The sequence below is a fragment of the Lynx rufus genome, unplaced genomic scaffold (assembly GCF_022079265.1).
Source record: "Lynx rufus isolate CCGP_SWC_20201006 ecotype Redwood Valley unplaced genomic scaffold, mLynRuf1.p SCAF_2, whole genome shotgun sequence".
Classification (NCBI taxonomy): domain Eukaryota; kingdom Metazoa; phylum Chordata; class Mammalia; order Carnivora; family Felidae; genus Lynx; species Lynx rufus.
This window is the reverse complement of record NW_025814834.1, coordinates 26,790,044-26,814,074: the sequence shown is the minus strand read 5'-3', so window position 1 is coordinate 26,814,074 and position 24,031 is coordinate 26,790,044. Positions and strand designations below refer to the sequence as shown.

Below are 24,031 nucleotides of genomic sequence, written 5' to 3'. Positions count from 1 at the left end.
ATATATATACCACATCTTCTTTATCCATTCATCCATGGATGGACATTTGGGCTCTTTCCATACTTTGGCTATTGTTGATAGTGCTGCTATAAACATGGAGGTGCATGTGTCCCTTCGAAACAGCACACCTGTATCCCTTGGATAAATGCCTAGTAGTGCAATTGCTGGGTCATAGGGTAGTTCTATTTTTAGTTTTTTGAGGAACCTCCATACTGTTTTCCAGAGTGGCTGCACCAGCTTGCACTGCCACCAGCAATGCAAAAGAGATCCTCTTTCTCCGCATCCTCGCCAACATCTGTTGTTGCCTGAGTTGTTAATGCTAGCCATTCTGACAGGTGTAAGGTGGTATCTCATTGTGGTTTTGATTTGTATTTCCCTGATGATGAGTGATGTTGAGCATTTTTTCATGTGTCGGTTGGCCATCTGGATCTCTTCTTTGGAGAAGTGTCTATTCATGTCTTTTGCCCATGTCTTCACTGGATTATTTGTTTCTTGGGTGTTGAGTTTGATAAGTTCTGTATAGATTTTGGATACTAAGTTGCGTTTAAATCGTCACACTGATGGCAAATTTGATGGCATTTATAGTTGTAGTTCTGACAATCTATATTTATTTAGTAGCAGTTTAGAAGTATGGCAAGTATCTAGTGCTATGAGCCTTTTATCACTAGCTAGTGACCCAGTTTATTTTTAGTAAGATAGATTTCTCTCTGATTCCAATACAGATGAAATCATTTTATTAGGTTAACATTGGCTTGGTATGTCCTTTTACCAATAATTTACTTTCAACTTTTCTATATGTGTTTTAGGTATGATTCTCATAAAAAAATACACTGAATTTTTTATACTACTTTAACAACCTTTTCCCCTGGAAAATTTAGTACCTTTGCACAGATTAATGATTGCTGATATAGATTAACCTCACTTTTTTTGCCTATTTATCACACATTTTCATTATTTCATTGTATATGTGTTCTTATTTCTATTTTATACCCTCTTTTAGATTGTGATGGATTTAGTTTTATTTCTATTGATTTGGTTTGGTTTGGTTTGGTTTAGCTTTGTTTTATTTATTTTCCTTTACTAGATTGGAAATTATTGTATTCTGTTTTTATTTTTTAAAATCACATATTTCAATAAATGAAGTCTATAATTAGTATCCATACTCTTCCCTCAAACAGTAAAATACTGTAGAGGATTTTAACCCCAACTATTGTTCAAGATTTAGTTCCAGCTTGTTTTTGTTTTAACATTGACAAAGCAGACAATATTTTTATTGATTTTCAGGAAAATTATTTTTGAATTTACCCAAAAGCTTAGCATATTCTCTGCTCCCCATTTCTCCTTGAATCTCATACATTCTTCCTAGGATCCATGTTCTTCTGAAGGTGACCTTTCAGAAGTGTCTTTAGTGATGATCAATTGGCAGTAGCTCTCACAACTACAATTTACTTGAAAATGTCTTTATTTTGATCTCATTCTTGAAAGATACCTTTGGGGCGCCTGGGTGGCTCAGTCGGTTGAGCGTCCGACTTCGGCTCAGGTCATGATCTCGCGGTCTGTGGGTTCGAGCCCCACGTCGGGCTCTGTGCTGACCACTCAGAGCCTGGAGCCTGCTTCCGATTCTGTGTCTCCCTCTTTCTCTGACCCTCCCCTGTTCATGCTCTGTCTCTCTCTGTCTCAAAAATAAATAAAGGTTAAAAAAAAAAAAAAAGAAAGATACTTTTGCTGGAATTATAATTACAAGCTAACATTTTCTTTCTGTACCTCAAAGTTCTTATCCCATTCTTTTCTGACTTTATCAACATTCATTTAAGTAATATGCATAATCTAATCTGTCTCCCTTAATTGCTTTTAACACTTTCTTTTCATTGTTGATATTTCGCAGTTTCACTAAGATGTTTCTAGCTCATTTTTCTTACTTTAGGTTCATAAAGCCCCTGAATCATGTACTTGGCATATTATATATGTTCTGCAAATTGTTCAATTATTATCTCTTCAAAACTTCTATCTTTCACATTTTATCTAATCTTTAGTTCTATGAATTAAAAAGGTATATGATAGATCTTATTGTTTTATCCTCTGTTTTTGACAATTTCTCTTTCATATTTTTCATTTCTTTGTTTCTTTCAATCTATATCCTGAGTACATTGCTGAGATATGTCTTCCATTTCACATTTTCTCTTTTCAACTTTGTCTAATCCCATGGTTCTAAGCCGCAAGAAATTTTACCCAACAAGGGACACTTGACAATGTCTGGAAGAATTTTTTATTGTCACAACCTGGTGGTTGCTACTCGAATCTCGTGGGTAGATAACAAAAATGCTGACAAACATCTCCTAATACATAGTGCACCCTCCGTAAAGAAAGAATTATCTGGCCCAAATGGTGATAGTGCTAAAGTTGAGAACATTTGATCTAATCTGTCTTTTAATCTATACATTGAGTTTGAAATTTCGAGTACTACTTTTTATTTGTAGAAGTTTTATTTGATCCTTGTTTTAAAACTACCGGGTCAACTTTGATAACCTATTTCTTCATCATACATTTCAATATCCACATTAATCTTTAGATGTATCTGATACCGTACAATTCCAATAACTCCTGTCTTTGTGAGTTTGATTCTATACTTTGTTGTTTCTGCTCTTACGGTAGATTTTTAAATGTATTTGTTATGTGAACTTAACTTCTTGAGATTTTATCTGTGAGAATTCTTTAAGACCTGTATTAAAAGCAGTGTTATTTAGCAGATCAGCAATATCAGCATCATCTGTGCACATGTTTGAAATGCAAATTTTCGGGCCCTCAATATATCTCCTGAATCAGAATCTTTGGGATGGGACCAAAAAAGTCTATTTTTGTCTATATTCCCCAGTGACTCTTATTCACACTTAAGTCTGAAGATTTGAGAAGTACTGATGTAAAATATTCCTCCAGAGAGGATTTCCATTTCCTTTCTCAGGCATGGAAGCAGCACTAACCTAAGATTATTTTTAAATGATCTTTTAAGTGGTCAAGGAGCATGGAAGTCATACCCATTCTAGTCCAAACTTATACAAAAACATGGGATTTTGATTAGGAGTTCTCATAAAAGAATCTTTTTTGTTTTGTTTTTTGTTTGTCTGTTTATTTCTGTTTTACCCAGAGCCAGAGCCAAGTCTTTTCAGGCAAACCTACTTCTGCAGGGTAGATCTTTTTCTTAGTCATTCACTGAACATAAGTCACACCTGGGATCTTGGCTTTATGTAGGAATTAATGAACTGACCTCCCACTCTGCTTGGGCCCAGACATTTAACTCATGGCCCATTGAAAACCCAGGGTCTGGCCTCTCCACAGTCAGTAGGAACCCTCAGGGTAATTATTCCTATGCTTGCTCTCACCCCTTTCTTTCCCCCACCCAAAATAATACTTTCTTGTAATTTCTTCTCTCCAGCAGTCTATCATCTCATGTTAGAAACAAAAGAAAGACAAAATGAAAACTTTGGGGGATATTTTATCCAGTATTTCTAGAAGTCTAAACCAAAGGAAGTTTGTTTCTACACGTAATCCATCAGATTGTCAGAAACAGAAGACTTTATTTAGTTTTTATAATACCCAAAATTTTAGTGTGATATGAGTAACTGTTAAAATGACTAGCCATCTAGACCATGTACTAAAATATAATGCCTGCCTCTAGCCTGATAACCAAATGATTTCAGTTGCCCACAGCTACTGTGGAAATGAGCAAGGGCAGAGACAGCCTGTCAGTTACTTACTGATCTCAGTCAGGCAGAGAATTCAATATAGGCTAAGTAATAAATACTGACTCACAAGCACATATCCTCTAGCAAACGAGGTTCCAATGCACATTAGGACCCACAATAACTGCTTATTCCCATTGGTTTTAAATAAATAGGTACCCTATGCCAGCAAGAGCTTTATATTTTATTGTAAGGCAATAAAAATATTATGTAATTCCCCAGGGGCCAACATAAAATATTCAGTCTTTTAAAACAGTTAGTTCCTGTCCAGTGTTTTTTATATGAGTTTTCAGAATCAGTTAGGTTTCTTCTCACATAATAAGTTTAGATATAGTCCTTCAGGGAAAGAAATGTATTGCAATTATAACCTTCAATTAACCATCGTATCTTGGTAACAATATTTTCTAAGTCCCCAGGCAAAATAAAGCACAGCTGCTTGAATTAGTGTTCCAATTCTCTCCTTCACTTTCATAAAGGAAACATTCAATATACATAATGATCTTATAAAATGCAGGAAAAGTGACAAAGGAAGTCAAGGAGAAGCAGCCAACCCTTGAAGTTTTCTAGTCATAGAATGTTAGAGAAATCCGTGCTGCATAATGACATTCTTATGACATTTTGTAGCTCTAACTAAATAGCTTTGTAGTCATTGCAGAGAACACCTTATATAAGAGTGAACCACGTGAAATTGTTAGTATTCAACTATTTTTGACCTTCAAACTTATAAATTCCATAAGATTTCACTGAATATTTTAGGTTAATCTAATCTTCCCAGTTAAAATTGGTTCCTGCCTTGTCTAGGACTATAAGGTTATGCAACAATTGAATTGAAGCTACTCTTTGGCATTACAAAACACAAAAAGGTAATCTAGCAGACATGCTAATAAGACAGAAATTTAAATACGCCTACTTTTCTTTCAGGACCACCAGTAAAAATTCTCTGTGGTATACCAATGGTATCAAATTTTGTTTAGATGTTCACTTTTGACTATGCTCTGATACTCTGTGGTTTTCATCCATGCAGCGTTCTTCTGATTCATTTTTCTCCATTTGTGCTGTTGTTCTGTGTGACGTGAGTCCATCCCTATCCATTCTGTCATGTCTCCATTTTTTGCTGCTTCTTCAGATTGCGCTGAACTGTAAGAGGTAAGCTCCATCAAAAAGAGGAAAAATTGACTCTTCTCTATGTCCAGGAAGAATTCTTTTTGTCCAAGGTATTCTAGAACTCTGCCCCTAAAATCAATACTTTCTAAACTATACTCTGAAAGGAATTTATAAGGAAAATAATTCCCTATAGCCACACCCCACCTAAAATGCCTTGAAAGCTCTTTCATACACGTTGTAAAGTCAGTACTTAATGCTAAGTATCTTCTACCAGGATGCACAGTAGAGTCCTTAGCTTTGTAGAGTCCTCAACAACTTCCTCAATTGTCTGTATAGTAAGATATATACTACAATACCCCCAGAAAGTGGTATTATTCAGTGTCATCTTGACTATACTATTTCAAGTCTGCTTTCATCCACCAGGTTGATGAGGATTATAATAAAAAGGCAATGTTTGAGTTACTCTATGTCCTCATCCCTTAATGCAGATAGTGACATTTCCAAAAGTTACCTACTTTTACAGTTAACATGGATCAAATTCATCAGATAATAATCAACCCTCCTTTTCATGTTGTGCTATATAGTAAATGGGAATTATTTTCATAATGATCTCGATTCCATTTCCAAACTTTAGATTAGGATTTCCTAGGGCTGATAACTGGTAATATCTGAGTTTTATTATAACTAGTTTTTGTGAACAGAAAATCAAAATTGCTTTTCATTCCAAATGCCCTGAGCTTTCTAAGCCTTCTTCTGAAGGAGGCAAGCCAATGTACATAGGAAAAACCACAAAGCACAATTTGGATTTTTCATTCATCTATTATTAATCTTTTCAGTGTCATCTAATAGTTAAGGGCAATAAAAAGATCCTCTGCCCCATACATTTGAGTTAGGCTAATTTTTGACCTTGGTAATTCTGTAGGAGCCAGGGTTTACAACATAATGCCACCCTAACAGTGGTTCTGTCTTCCTGTCATTAAGCAATGAATCCCATTGCTTTATATTGGGAATGTGTCAAAATTTGATGGGTTGACAACAAATTCACACGACTCACCTTGCCTTCCAGACTGCCATCCATTTTTACAGACAGATGTTCAAGCCTTTTCCAGACACAGATTAGCATATCTGAGATATGTAGTAAAATAAATATTTAATACAAGAAAAGAGCATAGACGTTTAATATGTATGTTATGGTACCCCAATACTGATAGGTTTAACGCAGAAAATCATTTGACCCTCTCAATCTCGTCTTTCTATTCCTGTGACCTACTACCAAATCTTGGCACCAATGCAGTGGATGATAGATTTTCATCATTAGTGTCCACTTTTTTTTTTAATGATAGGTTCTCACCATTAATGTTCATCTGGTACTCTACCTTTCCGCATAGGTTAACTTTGCATGTAGTATCGATGCATCATATGCTTTGTGATATTAAGTTCCTACATAAATATATTTCTTATCAGAACTCTTGATGGCTTCCTTTAAGTTGTGGACAATGAGAAAATGCTTAAAGGGCTAACTTACTAGAATCATTCAGTGTGTTTGAGATACTGTGGTATTCAAAGAATGAAGTAACCAACTCTGCCTAAGTGGAGAAACATTAAGGAAGGCTTCTTAGAGGAAGTAACTAAACTTATTAGTAAAAGTGGGAATTTACAAGATGGGAAAAAGGCTTAACAGCTCCACAAATCATGGAAACAACATGTGAAAAGGTGTAAGATGTCATATTTAAGGGACTGTAACCTGTTCGATATAGTTAGACCGTAGAGTACTTGATACAGAGATAGAAAGGGAGATGAACCAGATAACAAAGGTTGAGTATCTTTATTCGTGTTATGATTGAGATGGATGGAGCCTATAATAAATTTTCAATAGGAAAATGATATGATCATATATTTGTGTTTTAGAGAGTAACGTTACATGACTTTAATGCCCCATTTAAAAAAAAATGACTTTCTACACACATTCTAGAAATCATCTTTGTCAAGATTTATCTGTGTATATATTAAGACAATGCAGGTACCAAAGAGGAACTAGCAACAATTTGTACATTAGAAAGGCCTGGTATTGAATCCTGTGTTCACCTCTTCCCAGCTGTATGATCGTAGAAAAATTATGCCTCATTTTTAAAAACATTGAAATGAGGATATTATTTCTAGTCTAGAGGTTTGTTATTATTATTCAGAATGACGACTCATAAAAGCTAATCAACATGTAATTGATACTCTCTATATATTAGCCCCTATTTTAATATTGTGGATTAATGAATCATTAAGAATATTATTGTTTGAAATGTTGAAAAGCATTGGTTACTAATCAGCTTATGGCTATTAGGTAACTCTGAGTTGATGGCCAGTATTGTGATGTATTTTTTTAAACTGGCTCAAGTTAAATATACACATTGTTGATGTATGTACTTTTTGTTACCTGTTGACCTTCTATGGGAATGTTCCTTTATTTATTTATTTATTTATTTATTTATTTATTTATTTATTTAATTTATTTATTTTAGCTTGTGAAGATTTCAGTAGGTAGATGATCCTTACTAGTTTCTTGGTATTAACTGAAAGTTGTTTCTTCTTTTCTTTTTTTTTAAGCACATCTTGACATGACAAGATGGAACCATATTTCTCTTTTTTTGAATAAATGCTCTTTTTTCATTTATCAAGTGAATAATTTCCTCTTTGTCAAACATTTTCAATTGAAACCATGCCCATTTAAGCAGAATTTTATCTGTTATTCATCACAAAGTAAGGGGGACAAAAGACTAACTCAACAAAATCTAATCAACTCCCCTCATCTTACCCATTCTACACACTGCCAAAATTCTTACTAGCCAAAATGCGCAGGAACAGTTGTACTTCTTTGGAGTGTGTGGATGGTCATAGATAACATTATCGTTGGAACAAGATCACTATTGACTCCCTTGATTAACATAAGACTAGTTCTAGAAATTGAATATTTGTTTGCCTTGGGTTAAAATTTTAGGTTTAACAAAAGCTTCATATTAAAAAACTCCTTTGAACATTATCTCACTCTCCTATGCAAATCCCAGCTGCCTCTTAAATATGCAATGATAAAGTCATAAAATTACTTGAGATTCTTCAAAAGGGGAAAGCTAAACACAGAAATCTACTTAAAATGTCTAATTCTTCAGTATGCAAATTTGCCTTCAAAGATTCATTTTCCAGAATTCCCACTACTGTTAACCATGCTACTACCAGTCTGCACTCTGGGAAATATGACTAACCTAAATCAAGACATGAAGACTAAAATAAACTAAGAGTACTTAGTAATTCCCTTTAAGGTCGGCCTATTGCTCATTAATCCGACATCATTCTTTCCTCCACAACCGTCCTCAGGAAGCTCCTGTGGTAGCCAGAGCAGCTCTGTTTCTGGAATGTGCCCGTTTTGTTCACCGCTGCAACCGCGGCAACTGGCCAGAGTGGATGAAAGGGCATCATGTGAATATCACGAAGAAAGGCCTTTCCAGGGGACGCTCTCCCATTGTGGGCAACAAACGGAACCAGAAGCTACAGTGGAATGCTGCCAAGCTCTTCTACCAATGGGGAGACGTGAGCTTACGATTTTCTTATATAAAAATTCAGGTGCTTGGGTGAAGTGAAGAAGTTCTATGTTTTTGTTTGTTTGTTTGTTTGTTTGTTTGTGAGACAATTTATTGAGTATCTGTTATGTACCATGCACTGAAAAAAAAACATTTTAGGGGAAGATAAACTTAATTCATTTAATGTTCTCAATAAATCTATGAAGTTAGACATTATTTCCTGTCTCCTTCCTTGGTCCCCTGCCTCCTTCCCCCCTATAAATATAGACATTCCCAGAATTTATTGTAGTTTTTTCCTGCATAACCTCCCCCAGGAGTACATTTATTCCTGTATTTTTAACTGTAACCTATATGCCAGTAGCATAGACTTCTCTATCCATAGCACTGTTCAGATCCCAGGCCAGCATTACCAACTGTACTCTGGAAGCATTCACTCAATACCCTGAAACACAATCTGACCAAAATAAAACTCTTCTTCCAATATAAATACACCCTCATCTGCAACCTTTCCTGAACTTTCTATTCTTATAAATGGTAACACCATTTATCTAAGATGACAGCCTTTGAACATATTCCATCCTTCCTTCCCTTATTGATTCCACCTCTTCCATGTCACTGATGTCCTTTTAGGTCACATCTTTGTTCTTTTTCATCTGGATGGCTAAAATATTTTCTGATTTGGTCTTCTTCCCACAATCTCCCCTCATCTGACCCATTCTACACACTGCCAACAAAATGATCTCCAAATGGCAGAGCCCATCTGAAAGCAGAACATTCATACTTATCTCCCGGCTTCCAGATTTACCCTCTCTAATTCATTCTCCAAACTGCTCTCACAGTGATTAGGCTAAAATGCAAATCAGATTGTGTTTCTTACCAACTTACAATGCTTCAGTGGCCTTCCTTTTCCCTTGGGATAAAACCCAAATTGCTTAGCCTGACATCACTGCTCTCTCCACAGCCTTTATTCAAACTACAGCAAGATTATGGATGATGAAGTCAAATGACCTAATGTATCTAAAAGAACATTTATCTCAATCCTTTGTGTCTAACAGGTGTTCAGTAATAATAAGTTATTACATTAATTTCTGAAAGCAGGATACACGGTTTGTGCATTTCTAGGCAGTTAACACAGAGTCTCTCAAAAGAGTAAGGGTTCTCCCCCATTCACACATTGCCTTTCATCATTCTTCAGAATACAAAATGAGGTTCAGCTTCAAGAACTATAGATCTAGGCCCAATCTACCCTCCCAGCCTTCCTGCACATGTTTCTCTCTCACAAAATTGTGCTTCAGCCAAGTGGCTTACTTGTCAGTCTCTGAACAGATCTGTGCACTTCCTTGACAGATCTTTTGGAACTCCCTACCTGGAGTATCCACTCCTCTTCTTCTCCATTAGCCCAAACACCAATTCTTCAACATCTACAGCAATCTACAGAAAAGAGACACTGTATGAGTCTCTGAACTGAATCTAATCTGTCCATCCCCTGAACTAATAAAATACTTTTTGTCTCTTTCATCAGTTAATGTGTTATTTTGATGTGTTGTTGCCTCCCCCAGGAGACTGTAAGCTCCTTGAGGGGAAGAGCAAAAGACAGATACCCTATGTTTGGATCTCAGACCATGGCTTGCTGAACAACCTTCAGCAAGTCTTTCAACCTCCCTCACCTTCCCAGTTGCCAAACAGTGACCCTTCTAGATGAAGGCTTGTAATCTACTAGGGCACATTCAGCAAAGATACTGGCATACTGTAACAATTTATTCAACTCTATGTTTTATTTACTACCTAACAAATTACCTCACTTAACAAATATTTGATGAAAAAAAAGGAACAAACCTATCCCTAAGGCATTTTTCTAGCCTTGGAAGAGACAAAGAGCTCTAAATTATTATTTAGACATTTAGTGTTATCCAAGGCAAGTTCATTTTCTGAGCAACTCTTTAAGCTTTCTGAATTGTGGATTTAACTTAAATTGTTTAGTGTCAACATCCTGGAAAGATCCATGTAGATTTTTTCCCCCTTTGAATTTCACCATTAAGTTTGTTGGCTCCATTCCAGACTCATAATTGCATGTCTCCTTCTTTAGAGAGGATCTCCAAATAGTGGCATCAGGACAAGGCTTTTTGTTGAGGTAGTGGTTTTTATTTTTAATGTTTTTCTTTGTTTGCTTAAAACTTCTCAGGTTAGTGACTAAACTTTTAGGATGCCATGACACCTTTTTACAATGCTTTCCTTCTCATTGATATAGTTTTTGTTACTTGTCACTTAATTCCAGAGTTTAAGGAGAGCTTTTTCTTTCCAGATAGTCAAGACATTCAAACGACTTGTGTTTTTATTTAAAGAGTTTTGGACGTATCCTCATCAATTTGTAGTACTTTGTCTAATTTCTTGCATGCCCAGAATTTAGCAACCTTTCTGAATATTTGAAAGAAGTAATACCAGAAGGAAGAAGAAAATTAGTTGGAATTTATACCTGTGAATGCATAGACTGTCAAACCCCAAGTTCAGTGCTCATTTTAGCTTTTGACTCTCCTTCCTAAGCAAGTGTCTTTTATTGTACACAGTATGTAATTGGAACATAAAAAGAATTAGATAGAGGTGGTGTATTTTGTCTCTTCTTGTGGAAAATTCCTTTTGGCAAATCAGACAATAGTGCATGATGATTCAGAAGAACAGATAGCAGGTATTGGTTCCATGTTGATGTTGGATACTCTACCAAAGGAATAGTTAGTGTCTCTTACTCATTCATAGACTATCATGGAGTGGGAGAACAAAGTCTATAAAAAAGACATTACTTTGTACATAATGCTAGATATAAATAAAATTGCTGTACTAGAATTCTTGCCAACCTCCAAACTCATTAGCATGGCAGTGACATTCTCATAAAATAGCATAATCAGAAGCACTCTGAGGAACTGAGAGTTCTTATTTTTTTACTACAACAAAATCCTCCATTAAAAACAACTTTGCACTCCCTTATATGAGACCTATGAAATAAATGTCCTTCAAGTAAGTGGAAATATATTCAGAAAAAAAAATTTGTATGAGAACACAAAGGTTTTGTTCCAGTTCCTACAAGTCTTCAGACTAAATGACCTTGGAGATAGTGTCAATGCCATCCACCCCTGGGTTTCTACATAAAGAAACATGGTGAGTACAGCACATTGGCATATAGAGGAGGCTTATGTATCAGTGTCAATCTCTTTGTTTAATATGCCCTACTAGATGATATATACCTTCCCATTAACAGTTGCTTATGGCCTCTGTAATGTGAAAGCCTATTTTTCAGTCTGACATGCTTTGTGCTGTTTCACTCTTTTTCTCCCATGCTAGGCAATTGGCATCCGGTTGAATGAGCTGTGCCATGGGGAAAGTGAAAGCCCCGCCAACCTTCTGGGTCTCATTTATGATGAGGAAACCAAGAGGAGACTGAGAAAGGAGGATGAGGAGGAAGACTTTTTAGATGACAGTAAGGAGACTCCCTTTACTACAAGAACCCCTGCTTGTAAGAATCTTTGCTTTAGGAGCACTTAATATTTCTCTTTCCTCTTTCATATTCTTACCACCTTCCCATCTCTCCCCACTGCTCCTTTTCCCTGATTCCCTGTGCATGGATGTAACGCATGTGCATAAAGCCACACAAAGAGAGGGCAAGAACCAAAAAGAGAAGACCATAGACAGACACAAGGAGTTGCAGCCAATACAGAACATCCAATGCTTTGTAGTCTGTGACTCTTACTATTATACAAGGGTTAGTATTAGGCCTCTCTGAGAAAATATAGTTGTGGAAAATTACTGACCCAGAAGAGGTTCACTCAGGTTTTGCATTTTGTTATTGCTCTTGGAGATTAAAAAAAAATGGACCAAATAAAATTGAACATGAAATGCTTCCCAAATCATTAAAATAGTGAATTATTTGATTATAGTTTTTAAGATGAATTTGAAATATTAAACAATTCAGATTTTTAGAAGTGTGAATGTCTGCTGTACTGTACTTCTTTGTTAAAATTAGAAGTGAGTCCCACCATAGACAAAGAGATTCCTGTACACTCCTCTTCAACACCATTTTGTGCATACGTGTGTTGTATACCATACAAGCTTGTTGTGTATGTGTACTACTACCTAAATAAAATTCCTAAATAGTTATGGAATTGGTGACATTATCTGATGAAGACAATAATACCTCTTCCTCTTGCCTTTCCCCAGTGGTTTGAAATTCAGACTCCCTGATTATATGTTAAAGACTGTTGTCAGTTAAGCAACGCCAAGATGACTTCATCTTTCTAGTCTTAAAGTGTAAAAGGATGGCTGGGTGTAATATTGAGCATAATTAAATAATAATCAAAGAAAATTTATTGTCTTCTTTTCCACTTTCATACCAATGATTTTTTTTTGCAATTTTTTTCATCATTTTGCACTTTCTCATCCTTTACCACATCAGAGCAAATTTTCTTGACTTAGCTGCTAACAAAATACCAAATTCTGATATCAGTATTTCAGCCTACCAAGTGAACATTGGCCCCCAAAGATTCCCTCAAGTTCACAGGAGTCTAGACTATCCTTGAATGCCTTTGGATAATTGAATGGAGAATAGAATTGGGTCTGGCCTTAAGAGCACTTGAGGACTACCCAGCAATCACAGAACCTAGTGAAGACCCACCAGAAGACATCTCCAAACTGCCCTGGATCTCCTAAGCATCCTTCAGGACACAGATGAGCTAAAGCACCATTAGATGGATATATCCTCACAGCCCAAAATGAGCTTTAATCTCCATGAGACCACATAAGTGTCGTTTACCAATATGTTATGCCTGGTACTTGGGTTTTTGATGAGAGCATGTAGGACTCAATCATTGTTCATTTTAACAAAACATTTCAGATGATAGTTGCAAGAGGGCCTGGACTAAGACCAAGTTCACTGTTTACAGGATTGACAAGAAGAATATGGATGATAAATCTCAGGACAAGATCCAGAAGTTTATACTGAATATGTAGTGTTCGATCATTTTTTAAAAACTATTGCGCATCCAAACAATTTAGTCTAGGCTTATGTAGCCTCCATTGAAGAGAAGATTGAAATGTCTGGTTTAGTTCTGCTTTCTTGTCAGTACATAGCTCATCTTGCACTTAAAAGGTAATTATGGCTCGAGTACCTGGGTGGCTCAGTCGTTAAGTGTCTGACTCTTGACCTTGTCTCAGGTCATGAGCTCATGGTTTGTGAGATCAAGCCCCGTGTCAGACTCTGTGCGGATAGCATGAGCCTGCTTGGGATTCTCTTTCTCCCTCTCTCTCTGCCCCTCTTCTACTAGCCCACATGCACTCTCCCTCTCTCACAAAATAAATAAATAAACTTAAAAAAATTAGTAAGTAAAATAAAAGATAATTATGGCTCCAGAAAATATCCATCTAGAAATTCCAGAGGACTTTGTCTCTTCCGTTCTTAACAAGAGGCAGTGTTTCCAGCCACATACTATCTCTGGAGAAAAAGTAATGGTTTTCATGAGGAAATCACATATCTTCAGAAGAACATCATTTCCACCCTCTCTCAGCTAAGCCATAATATATACATGCTATTCAATTAAGAAAGCCTAATACACAGGAAATCTTTTAGAAAGATATTTAGGAATATTGATCTGTAGTTGTGATTGCTTGATGCCTTGATTCAAACAGATAACTATTTTCTTTCTTTTATGAGAGGGAGAACTTGACATTACTTTGGTCTTCTTTTCTGAATGTTGATAAATAATCAGTATATTTCTGTAGGATTAGTGACGACATGTATCTGAGAACCAATCCTAAGAATTTTAAAAATCTCTATGGTGTCACCTTGGCCATTATCTGCCTCTATAGTAAAATCCATTGTTAGATCTATGATGGAGGCAACATTTTACTCATCCAAAGACTGATATTCTTCAGAATAAAAGAGAATATTTTTATACTTCTAGTGTAGCTATGCTTTAATATGATAGGCCAATTTGTATAAAGTATATGATACAAGTGACCAAGTATGTCTTGTCTATGCTGCAGAAACACATCTGGGCTAAATTGGAAGCAACATCACTGCCCTCAAGATAGATGTCTCTCACAAAATAAGGTGGTGAGATTTGTGTAGTCCCAAAAGTAGTTCACTACCCTGTACACAGTCTAAATCTGACTAAATTAGCAATGTGAAAATCTTGCAAGACTGTTTTCCATTTCTGTTTTTGTTAAAAGGCTTTCTAGTTTAGTGGACTGTGTTATGTTATGCTATGAGTCTTAAGGAAAATAATTTAGTTCATATTGATTGATATCTTAATACTAAACAATACTAATTATAGAATTACAAAATGGAGGAAGAGAGAGGTATATGGTAATGCATAGATCATGCTAAAAGGAATAGGTAAATTGAACATGTATAGGTAACATTCTCATATGCAATTTCATTTTGGACATGTATAGGTGACATTCTCATTTGCAATTTGATTTTACACATGTGTAGCTTTGTCCATCAAACCGTGCCTCTGTGTATGTTTTATTGATTTGTTTATTTAGGAAGGAACTCTTTCATTCCATAGGTACTGTGAACCCCTCTAAATGTGGCTGCCCCTTTGCCTTGAAGATGGCGGCGTGCCAGCTTCTCCTGGAGATTACCACCTTCCTTCGAGAAACCTTTTCTTGCCTGCCCAGACCACGCACTGAGCCTCTGGTGGTAAGTCAAGCATGTGTGTTAATAATCAGGTTACTTGGAGAGGCCAGACATGTGGCTAGGTTTTGAGTAACCACAATTTCCTCAAATGCTCAATGGCCAAATGTATCATATAACTTAAAAATTCAACCAAGGGATTTTTCATATATAAAAAGAAAAAAATCTTTTTTTCTATTACAAAAAATAAGGGTAATAACTCTGAAATTGACCTTGAAATCACTGAAGATAACACCACTGGGTCCAACATTGTACTGATCGCTGTCAGTTATGCTGGGAATGTCTAATACAAGAAGAGGCTATAAAGCAACAAAAGCATTCCTTTGAGGCTGTAGAGACTGCATCTGGAAGACACAGGGTCTACGGAAATGGAATGTGTTTTCCAAACTGGAATCGTGAGTGGGCTTATAAAGGCAAAAACCACAAGGTTACAAAACTTGTTTTAAAAGACGTAATGATTGGTGCTGGCCGAGTTGAAGCTATCTACTACAGGATTGGCTATTTAGCTAACAGGTGTTACATTATCTCTATTTTAATCCAAAGGAGAAGGGTGTGTACCAGGAGGTGGTGGAGTTGCAGTTGACAAATGGCAATTGACAAAAGTAAAAACTTCATGGTGTTGTGGAGACTAAAACAGAACACATACACAGGCCTTACTTCCTCAATATCCTCTGTCCTCTATTTTGAGTGACTGTCTTAGCAATGCTGACTTCATTTTGAATCTTCTTTCACAAGACTTTAAGTTCCTTTACTCTGCAAACTATGAGGAGTTTTATGACCAGCATTCTCCAGAAATCACTGGCAGAATCTTTCTGTCATAAAAATCTAACTGCTCATAAATCCTTGTGGAAATGTGCTTCCAATGAGTTTTCTCATTTAAGTTATGGGGAAAAAATTTTATTTAAGTATTTAGCACGTAGACATCTCTAAACATACACTTTTATTACTACAGTACTTCTTATGGATCTGGATGGGCAGAAGAAGACTGTACACACACACACACACACACACACACACACACACACACACATGCACGCGTGCACACACATACCCACATGCACACACATGCACACACATCATACTCCTGTACCGCTGGGGCCTGATTTGTTTAGCAGAGTATACCAACACTCTGCAAGGACCAGGAGTCTTCACAGAGTATGTGAGATGGGCACACGTCAGAGCCGATTTTCCTTGGCTCTTAATCCTCTAATAGGCACCAAGTTTCCAGTGGTTCTTTTATTACAGGCACCGCCCAGCCAGAGCTGAGAAACCAGACAAATTCTCTTATTTATTTATTTTTTTTACACAAGACTTAGACTACTCTACCAGAAAAATTGTTACACGATCCATGTGCTTCTACGTTAGCCAATTTTACACTCCACCAGCAGTCCTGCTTTTTTGACCAGACTCGGCATGAACAAGACCATACCCCAATCCCTGGGAGAAAACAAAAGAATCCATGCTATTATCCCTGAGCGCTGCCTCTACCTCTGGTTCTCCAATGTCTGGAAGACCTGTTTCCTCACACTTGGAAACATAAAATGGATATTTTTACATTGGAAACATTTATGGGTAAAAGGTATGTTTTCAACAGAAACATACCAGCATTGGACTGCAAAACTACATTATCTGAATGTCAGAAAGGGACGTTTACTGCCCTGATTTCATTTCCTATTAACCTGGGCCTTTAATTTTCTGAATGTCACCTCGACTATTATATTGAGACTACCCTGTAAAATCAAATCAAGGCCAGCACATGTGCTTGAAGCCAAGTGGGATGAAATATGTGATCTGTAAGGCCTCTACTGGTGTTATTTTTTCAACATTCTAATTATACTGAAGCCTTCATAAAAGCATGGTGGTACATCTACTTTTCATTTTTCAAATTTTTTTTGGTCCCCATTTAGATCCATTGTGATTTTTGAAAATAAGAATCTTAAAGTCTGACTCAGTTATTTTTGTTCTCCCTTTCAACTCCACAAAGCTATAGTTTAATGTCCCTTGTCATTATAACAAGTTTCATTTTTAAAAAGTCAACCAGATCTGTTAAAAATTACTGTATAACCAACTGGCAGACTAGTAGAAAATGGCAAGAAATTAAGCTAAATGATCCTTTGGTCATTCAGTCAATGAGAGGAAGGTTTTCACTGCTATATCACCCTGAACAAGGTCTCAGGGATCTTTTATTCAATACGCTAGGACTTTCATTGTCAAAGGTAGATTTATGTATTATGTTGAGATGTGACCTTTATAAAATAAATGGGAAGAAGATTTTTCTCCTGTTTAATCTAACAATAGTTGATGGTAAACAAAAAGAAAAAACACCCTTCAAGTTACCTTCCAACCTACTATAAGGAAACCAGTATGATAAAACTGTTTTACCAACACAGAAGCTGTTAAAAATTAAATTATTAATTAAAATTAAATTATTAAATAAAATTAAAATATTATTTTAGCAAAATGCCTCTGGCAAGAGTATTTATGGATCTTCAGAATTTTTTTAATTCAGTAACATTTTTAATAATAGTAAAAAAAACAACCACCCTAATATGTGAAATAACAAAAGTATAAGGTAGTAAAATAATCACATGAGATACTATGGATATTCTAGAATCTGAGGCTTGAGAATGGGAGAAAATCAGGGACATAAACTTTCTATCAAGAAAAAAAGTTTTTTCTGGGAACACAAGCTGGTGCAGCCACTCTGGAAAACAGTATGGAGGTTCCTCAAAAAACTAAAAATAGAACTACCCTACAACCCAGCAATTGCACTACTAGGCATTTATCCATGGGATACAGGTGTGTTGTTTCAAAGGGACACATGCACCCCCATGTTTATAGCAGCACTATCAACAATAGCCAAAGTATGGAAAGAGCCCAAATGTCTATCAATGGATGAATGGATAAAGAAGATGTGGTATATATATACAATGGAATATTACCCGGCAATCAAAAAGAATGAAATCTTGCCATTTGCAACTATGTGGATGGGACTGAAGGGTATTATGCTAAGTGAAATTAGTCAGTCAGGGAAAGACAAAAATCATATGACTTCACTCATATGAAAACTTTAAGAGACAAAACAGATGAACATAAGGGAGGGGAAACAAAAATAATATCAAAACAGGGAGGGGGACAAAACAGAAGAGACTCGTAAATATGGAGAACAAACTGAGGGGTTGTGGGAGGGGGGATGGGCTAAATGGGTAAGGGACACTAAGGAATCTACTCCTGAAATCATTGTTGCATTATCTGCTAACTAATTTGGATGTAAAATTTAAAAACATTAAAAATAAAGCAAGTTAAAAGAAAAAAAAAGAAAAAGAAATAAAGAAAAAAGAAAAAAAAGTCTTTTTGTCAGAAATTTCCATAAGACCCTTTCTTTTTTTTTTTTTAATTTTTTTAAACGTTTATTTATTTTTGAGACAGAGAGAGACAGAGCATGAACGGGGGAGGGTCAGAGAGAGAGAGGGAGACACAGAATCAGAAACAGCCTCCAGGCTCTGAGCTGTCAGCACAGAGCCCCACGCGGGGCTTGAACTCATGAACCACGAGATCATGACCTGAGCCGAAGTCGGACGCTTAACAGACTGAGCCACCCAGGCGCCCCATAAGACCCTTTCTAAGATGGATGGGATTTTCGTGCAAAATATCTGTTTGAAGAAGTCCTAGTTATACCCAAATTGTTGGGAGAGTAATCAAAAGAATCTGAAGTACAAATAATTAAAATAAAAGTTAATTAGTTTATCCACAGTTGTTTCTTGGAGAGGGTCAGGAAATCCCAGGAGGCCACTCACTGGATTGGTGGGGGCATAGAGGTGAAAGAAAAGGCAAAATGACATCAAAAGCTTTTAAAAATTATTAAAATACGTTTTTACCAACTTAATTTTTTCTCAGATCCCTAGATACAACTTAAATAATGGGTTTTTTTTTGTTTTTTTTAAGAGCTTCTGGTAGCATTTTTATTCATTGTTTCATAAGCCATACTAACAAATAATGTTTTTAAAAAAGAAAAAGAAAAAATAGCTTTGTTACAAGATTTATAATCAAAATAGCATAATCATCAAATTTTTTCTGAATGTTAATTTTCAAACAATATTGAGAACAATAAAGAAATCATTTTTGAATAGAGAATTTTGTTTGTAAAACTGCTGGTCTATTCAAATGTTTACCAACTGAATTAGTGAAACCAATAACCACTGGCCAAGCAACATGAATTAAAACAAGCAATTCTCCTCCAACGGATAGATGAGTCCACCATAATAAAGTAAAAAGCAGTAAGGAAGTCTCTTGTCTACACTCATTCATTAGAGAAAGCAACATATTGGATGCTTTTATGCAAGATTTTGCTAGAGGCTATGCCAAATGTGCTGATGGAATTTAACAAATTGGGTTATGAAAAATATACTGCTGGATTCCAAATGTTCCTAAAGTTAAAAAATCAGAAGCAAAACACAATTCACATATACCAAGGCTAACTGATGGATGTTTATTGAGAATAAGACTATGAACAAGGTGGTGTGATAGTTACAGGAAAGGGAATAGGGGGGGTTACAGAGATAATTATATTGAACAGGAGAACCAACATATAAAAAATTATTTCCCGGCCACAAAGAGTGGCCATGAAAAGGGGGCAGAAGGGCCATGGTTGGCCATAGAAGGGGCTGGAAAGACCTGAAGAACATTTCTATAAGAGGTCACATTTGAATGTAGCTTTGAAAGATAGATGGGATTTTGACAAATGGATAAAAGAAGAAATTGGAACTGCTTTTGAGAATCAGAGTTTTTACATTACTTTTTGTCCCAAGTAAGAAATTTATCTAATTAAGTTTGGCTAACAAAATTGAAAATATATTAGGTTTTCTACTTGTTTTCTAAAAGGGATTAATTTCAGGGAAGCAATTATATTCCTAGAATATTTTTTGACAATGGTAAATAGATTCTATGTATTTCCTTTATTTTTCTAGATGTGATGTAATTTGCTAGGTACCGAAATGTAACTTCTGTTCTTAATCAAAAGGAAAAGAAGAAACAACATGTAGAGTCTAAAGTTTCATTTATTAATAACAATTAAAAGCATTAGATTTTAATTTTGGTGCAAACTAGTTTTTTTTTTATTTTTTTGTTTTCCATATCTAGTTGAATCTGAGAACTTACATCATATTTGGGGGAAAAATGCTCTATAGAAATAAAATCAGCATTTTATATAGTTTTCCTTTATTAACTCCTCCAAGAGTGTTTTACAGCTAGCAATTAAATATGATCTTCTGGTTGAATAAGTCTCCATTCACAGAACGGTCAAATTTTCAATTGGGGGCCTCATTGACCAAGCTCCTACAAAATATTTTCCCTCCCCAAGGCTTACTTTAGGTTACCGGCTCACTCTGTTCACAAGCAGATAGTCATGGAACCCCTCTAATCCTGAGGTCCTTCTAGAAGAGAGTGAGAAATATCTCTAATGCCTGATAGTATTTTGAGACGCTGGCCCTCACATATGAGATTTCTTAAGCCTGAAATGCCTTTTTCCCTTTGTTTGCTGAGCCAACTTTAAGTCCTCAGGACGAAACTCCAACATCACCTCTTTATACATTTTCTATTTCTGTAGAAATTTAGCTACTTAAAAAAGTGTAAACATTGTATCTTACATTCCTAGAAATCAGAAGACTCACACAGGTCTTACTGGGCTAGAGTCAAGGTGTTAAGAAAGCTGCACTCTTTTCTGGGACTCTAGAGAAGACTCTTTCCTTGCCTTTTTTCCACCTCCTTGGGCAACTCACATTGCTTGGCTCATGGTCCTTTTTTCCATCTTCAAAGCCAGTAATTTGGCATCTCTCTCACTCTTCTTCCATAGTTATATTCTCCTTTGACCACAGTCTGGAAAAGCTTTCTGCTTTTAAGGATTTGTGTGATTAGGCCAAGCCCACTTAGCTAATTCAGAATAATTCCCCATCTCAAGATCTCTAACCTAAATCAGCATGCACAAAGTTCCTATTGCAATGTAAGGTAACATATTTACCTCTTCCAAGGATTAAGGCATAGACATATGTGGGGGTCCATTATTCTGCCTCCAAATCTGATTTCTAAGTTCCTACTCACTCTCTCAGTCTAGGAATTTATCTTTTGTTTCCCTTCTGAGTCTCTGTCTCAGGATTTTGAGTTCGTTTAGGGCAAGAACCATTTCTTATTTATCCCCCAGTACATAATACATTCATATTCAGTACACTCAGCGTATAATCATTTAATAAACACATGAATGCCAAAGATGTAGGCTAAACTGTGGACAAAGTGTTAGAAGGGGAGCAAGCTAATTCTAGATTTGGAACAAGGTCTGTGCTTTTTGAAGATAAAGTATGAAGAAAAGGGAAAAACTATGAGTTAGAGAAGTTTTTTTTTTTTTTAATTCAAGAAATATGTCTATTGGCCACAACCTGAAATTGGCATTAGATAAAGAAGAATTTGGCTCTGTGCAAATTCAGCTGTGTGCAATTCAAAATGGAGGGAGGTTTACCACAAGACCAATGCAGTGCTGAGGAGATGCCAGCATTCATGTACTCCTCACTAACATTGCAGGACTTAGAGAGCTGCAGACTTCGTTTGGATCCTGAGTTGGACCGGCACAGATATGAGAGGAAGATCAGCTTTGCTGGGGTCCTGGATGAAAATGAAGACTCAAAAGATTCCCTCCACAGTAGTAGCCACACCCTCAAATCAGATGCAGGTGCCGAGGAGAAGAAAGGTATGGAAAGCAAGAATTTTTTTCCTGTTTCAGTGTTTCTCATAGGATATTTGGCCTGGGGTCTAAACCACAGAATTGTGCACCCAAAGTCCAAAACTGTTGGCTTCATACAGTACTGTGTCCACTTAATGAGGTAGGAAACCACGCTAGTTAGCAGCTGGACTCGACAGTCGGAGAAGTTCAGATTGTAATTCCAGCTCAGCAACTCTCCATATCCCTACCGATGCCACCAGGTAGTCATCAGATGAACCATTATTTCATGTACCAATAAGGAAGAAACAATACTTCCAATTCAGCCCTTATGCAATACTTTCTTACCATTTAGTTCTTAAAGAAAGAGGACTTTCAGACTTAATTAGATGTCAAATTTTATTATTAATATATATCATTCTTGTGCAGCCAAAGAAAACGGAAAGTATAAATAGAATAAATGGTTTAAAGTCTTTCTAAACAATCTTCAATTCCAGGTTCAAATTTCTTAATCACTTTGCAACTCAGAATTGTCAGTGTCCATGTTTTCTCTATATGATAATGTCCTCTGTGTCATTAGAATATTAATAATACACCATTAAATGGATCTGTAAAGGAAGTAAAGCTGTTGGTGCTAGGTACTTGAGCCAACATGCATTTGTACGAAACTAGCCTACCCTCATACTCAATAAATACCTCCTTCAAGAATGTTGCCAAGCACATCTGACTTACCACCACATGCACTCCGTCACCCAACTACCATTTGACTCCCTGGTGTTAAAAGACACTCTGGCACCCATTCTGTACATCTTGTTGCTGGTGCTTTAGATGCTCACATGGACATAAGCAATAGCAAACGTGTCACGACAGCTACCTGGCACTAGTGATCTTAAGATGGCCTCAACTGTAACACAAATATCAATTTCAGATATATGAAAATGTGAAAATATGCACTTCAAATGGTAAAATATAGCAACCAGCTGTATGACGTTGTCCAAGTTACTGACCCTCTAAGCCACGGTTTTCTGCTCTGTAAAATTAGGTTATTAACACCTACCACATTGTAATATTGAAAGCTTTAAATGAGACAATACGAGCAAAGCATAAACGTAGTACCTGGTACCTAGATTTGGTATAGGATAAATAATTGTTGTCACTGTGGTAGGTTTTATTAATATAATGAGTGTACAGACTAGAACCGCAGAAAATTCTAAATATAAGCTAAAGATTACCAAGTTTTAAGTTGCTTTCAAGGGATCCTTAAACTGTTAACTTCTCTGATTTTGCTACTTCTTTTTTTTTTTTTTTGGCTATTTCTTAAACTCTACCACCCTTCGTTGTGTTTTTCTAATTAATTTCAATTAAAAGAATATCAGTACATTTGTTAAGAGTCAAACACAATTTTATGCATTTATGTATTTTCTGGTATCCTAAAGACAATGACTCAATAAATGTTGGATAACTGAAGGAATGAAGGAATCTAGGAAGGAACAGCCCTGGATAGAGAAAACAGAAAATCTTTAAAATTTTCTAAGAAATGGCTATACACTGGAAAAAAATTTTAATATTTTAAGATCAGATTGTTGTCATGACACTTTTCAAATGCAAATAATAACTATATTGTATTGAATTTATGGTCAACCAAGAATTTACTAGCCAAGTCTTAGCAATTTTTGAGCATGAAGGAGTATCAACTCAATATATTTTTCTACTATTACTTTTTCAGATAATGTTAACTGCATATGATGAAAAACTTACATTTTTAAAGATATCCCAAGGGGATTTTATTTTGCCTATTCAAAGTTATTATGCTAATTATTACTTAAAGTAGCTGAAATAAATATTCCTAATATGGACATGGTTAAACTTGAACAGAGTAAATTCTACACCATTTTAAAAAATAAAATATCAGATTAATTTTTAAGAACACTTTAATTTCATGTTTATCATTTATGTAAATTTCCTTTGATGTTCAAAACCACAAATGCTTCGTGTTTTTTCTCCTCGTGGAATGACTACATTAATATATGAATGTTGTTTAAGAAGTGAGCAGAAAACTGAAACTATAAATAAAATGAGAACATATTCATAAAACGTCCTTTACTGGTTGGCAAAATCTTGAAGATTCCTAAGTATTCCTTAATCCTTTGACAAGTTGATAGCAGATGCTAAAGTCGTAAGTACTCTGCTAAATGATATTATTAAAAGTTTATTTAAAATTTTATGCCATCTGTTT

At 35.9% G+C, this 24,031-nt stretch overlaps 1 protein-coding gene across 3 annotated transcripts in view; it reads left to right on the top strand.

Annotated features, from left to right (window-relative positions):
• Positions 1-24,031, top strand: part of UNC80 (unc-80 homolog, NALCN channel complex subunit) — a 222,632-nt gene that overhangs the window by 87,445 nt on the left and 111,156 nt on the right. For all 3 annotated transcript variants that reach the window (XM_047085057.1, XM_047085055.1, XM_047085056.1), the window contains exons 23-26: positions 8,205-8,417; positions 11,741-11,876; positions 14,962-15,095; positions 21,660-21,825. In XM_047085057.1, coding sequence (XP_046941013.1) covers positions 8,205-8,417; positions 11,741-11,876; positions 14,962-15,095; positions 21,660-21,825 — 649 coding nt within the window. The remainder of the gene's footprint in view (positions 1-8,204; positions 8,418-11,740; positions 11,877-14,961; positions 15,096-21,659; positions 21,826-24,031) is intronic.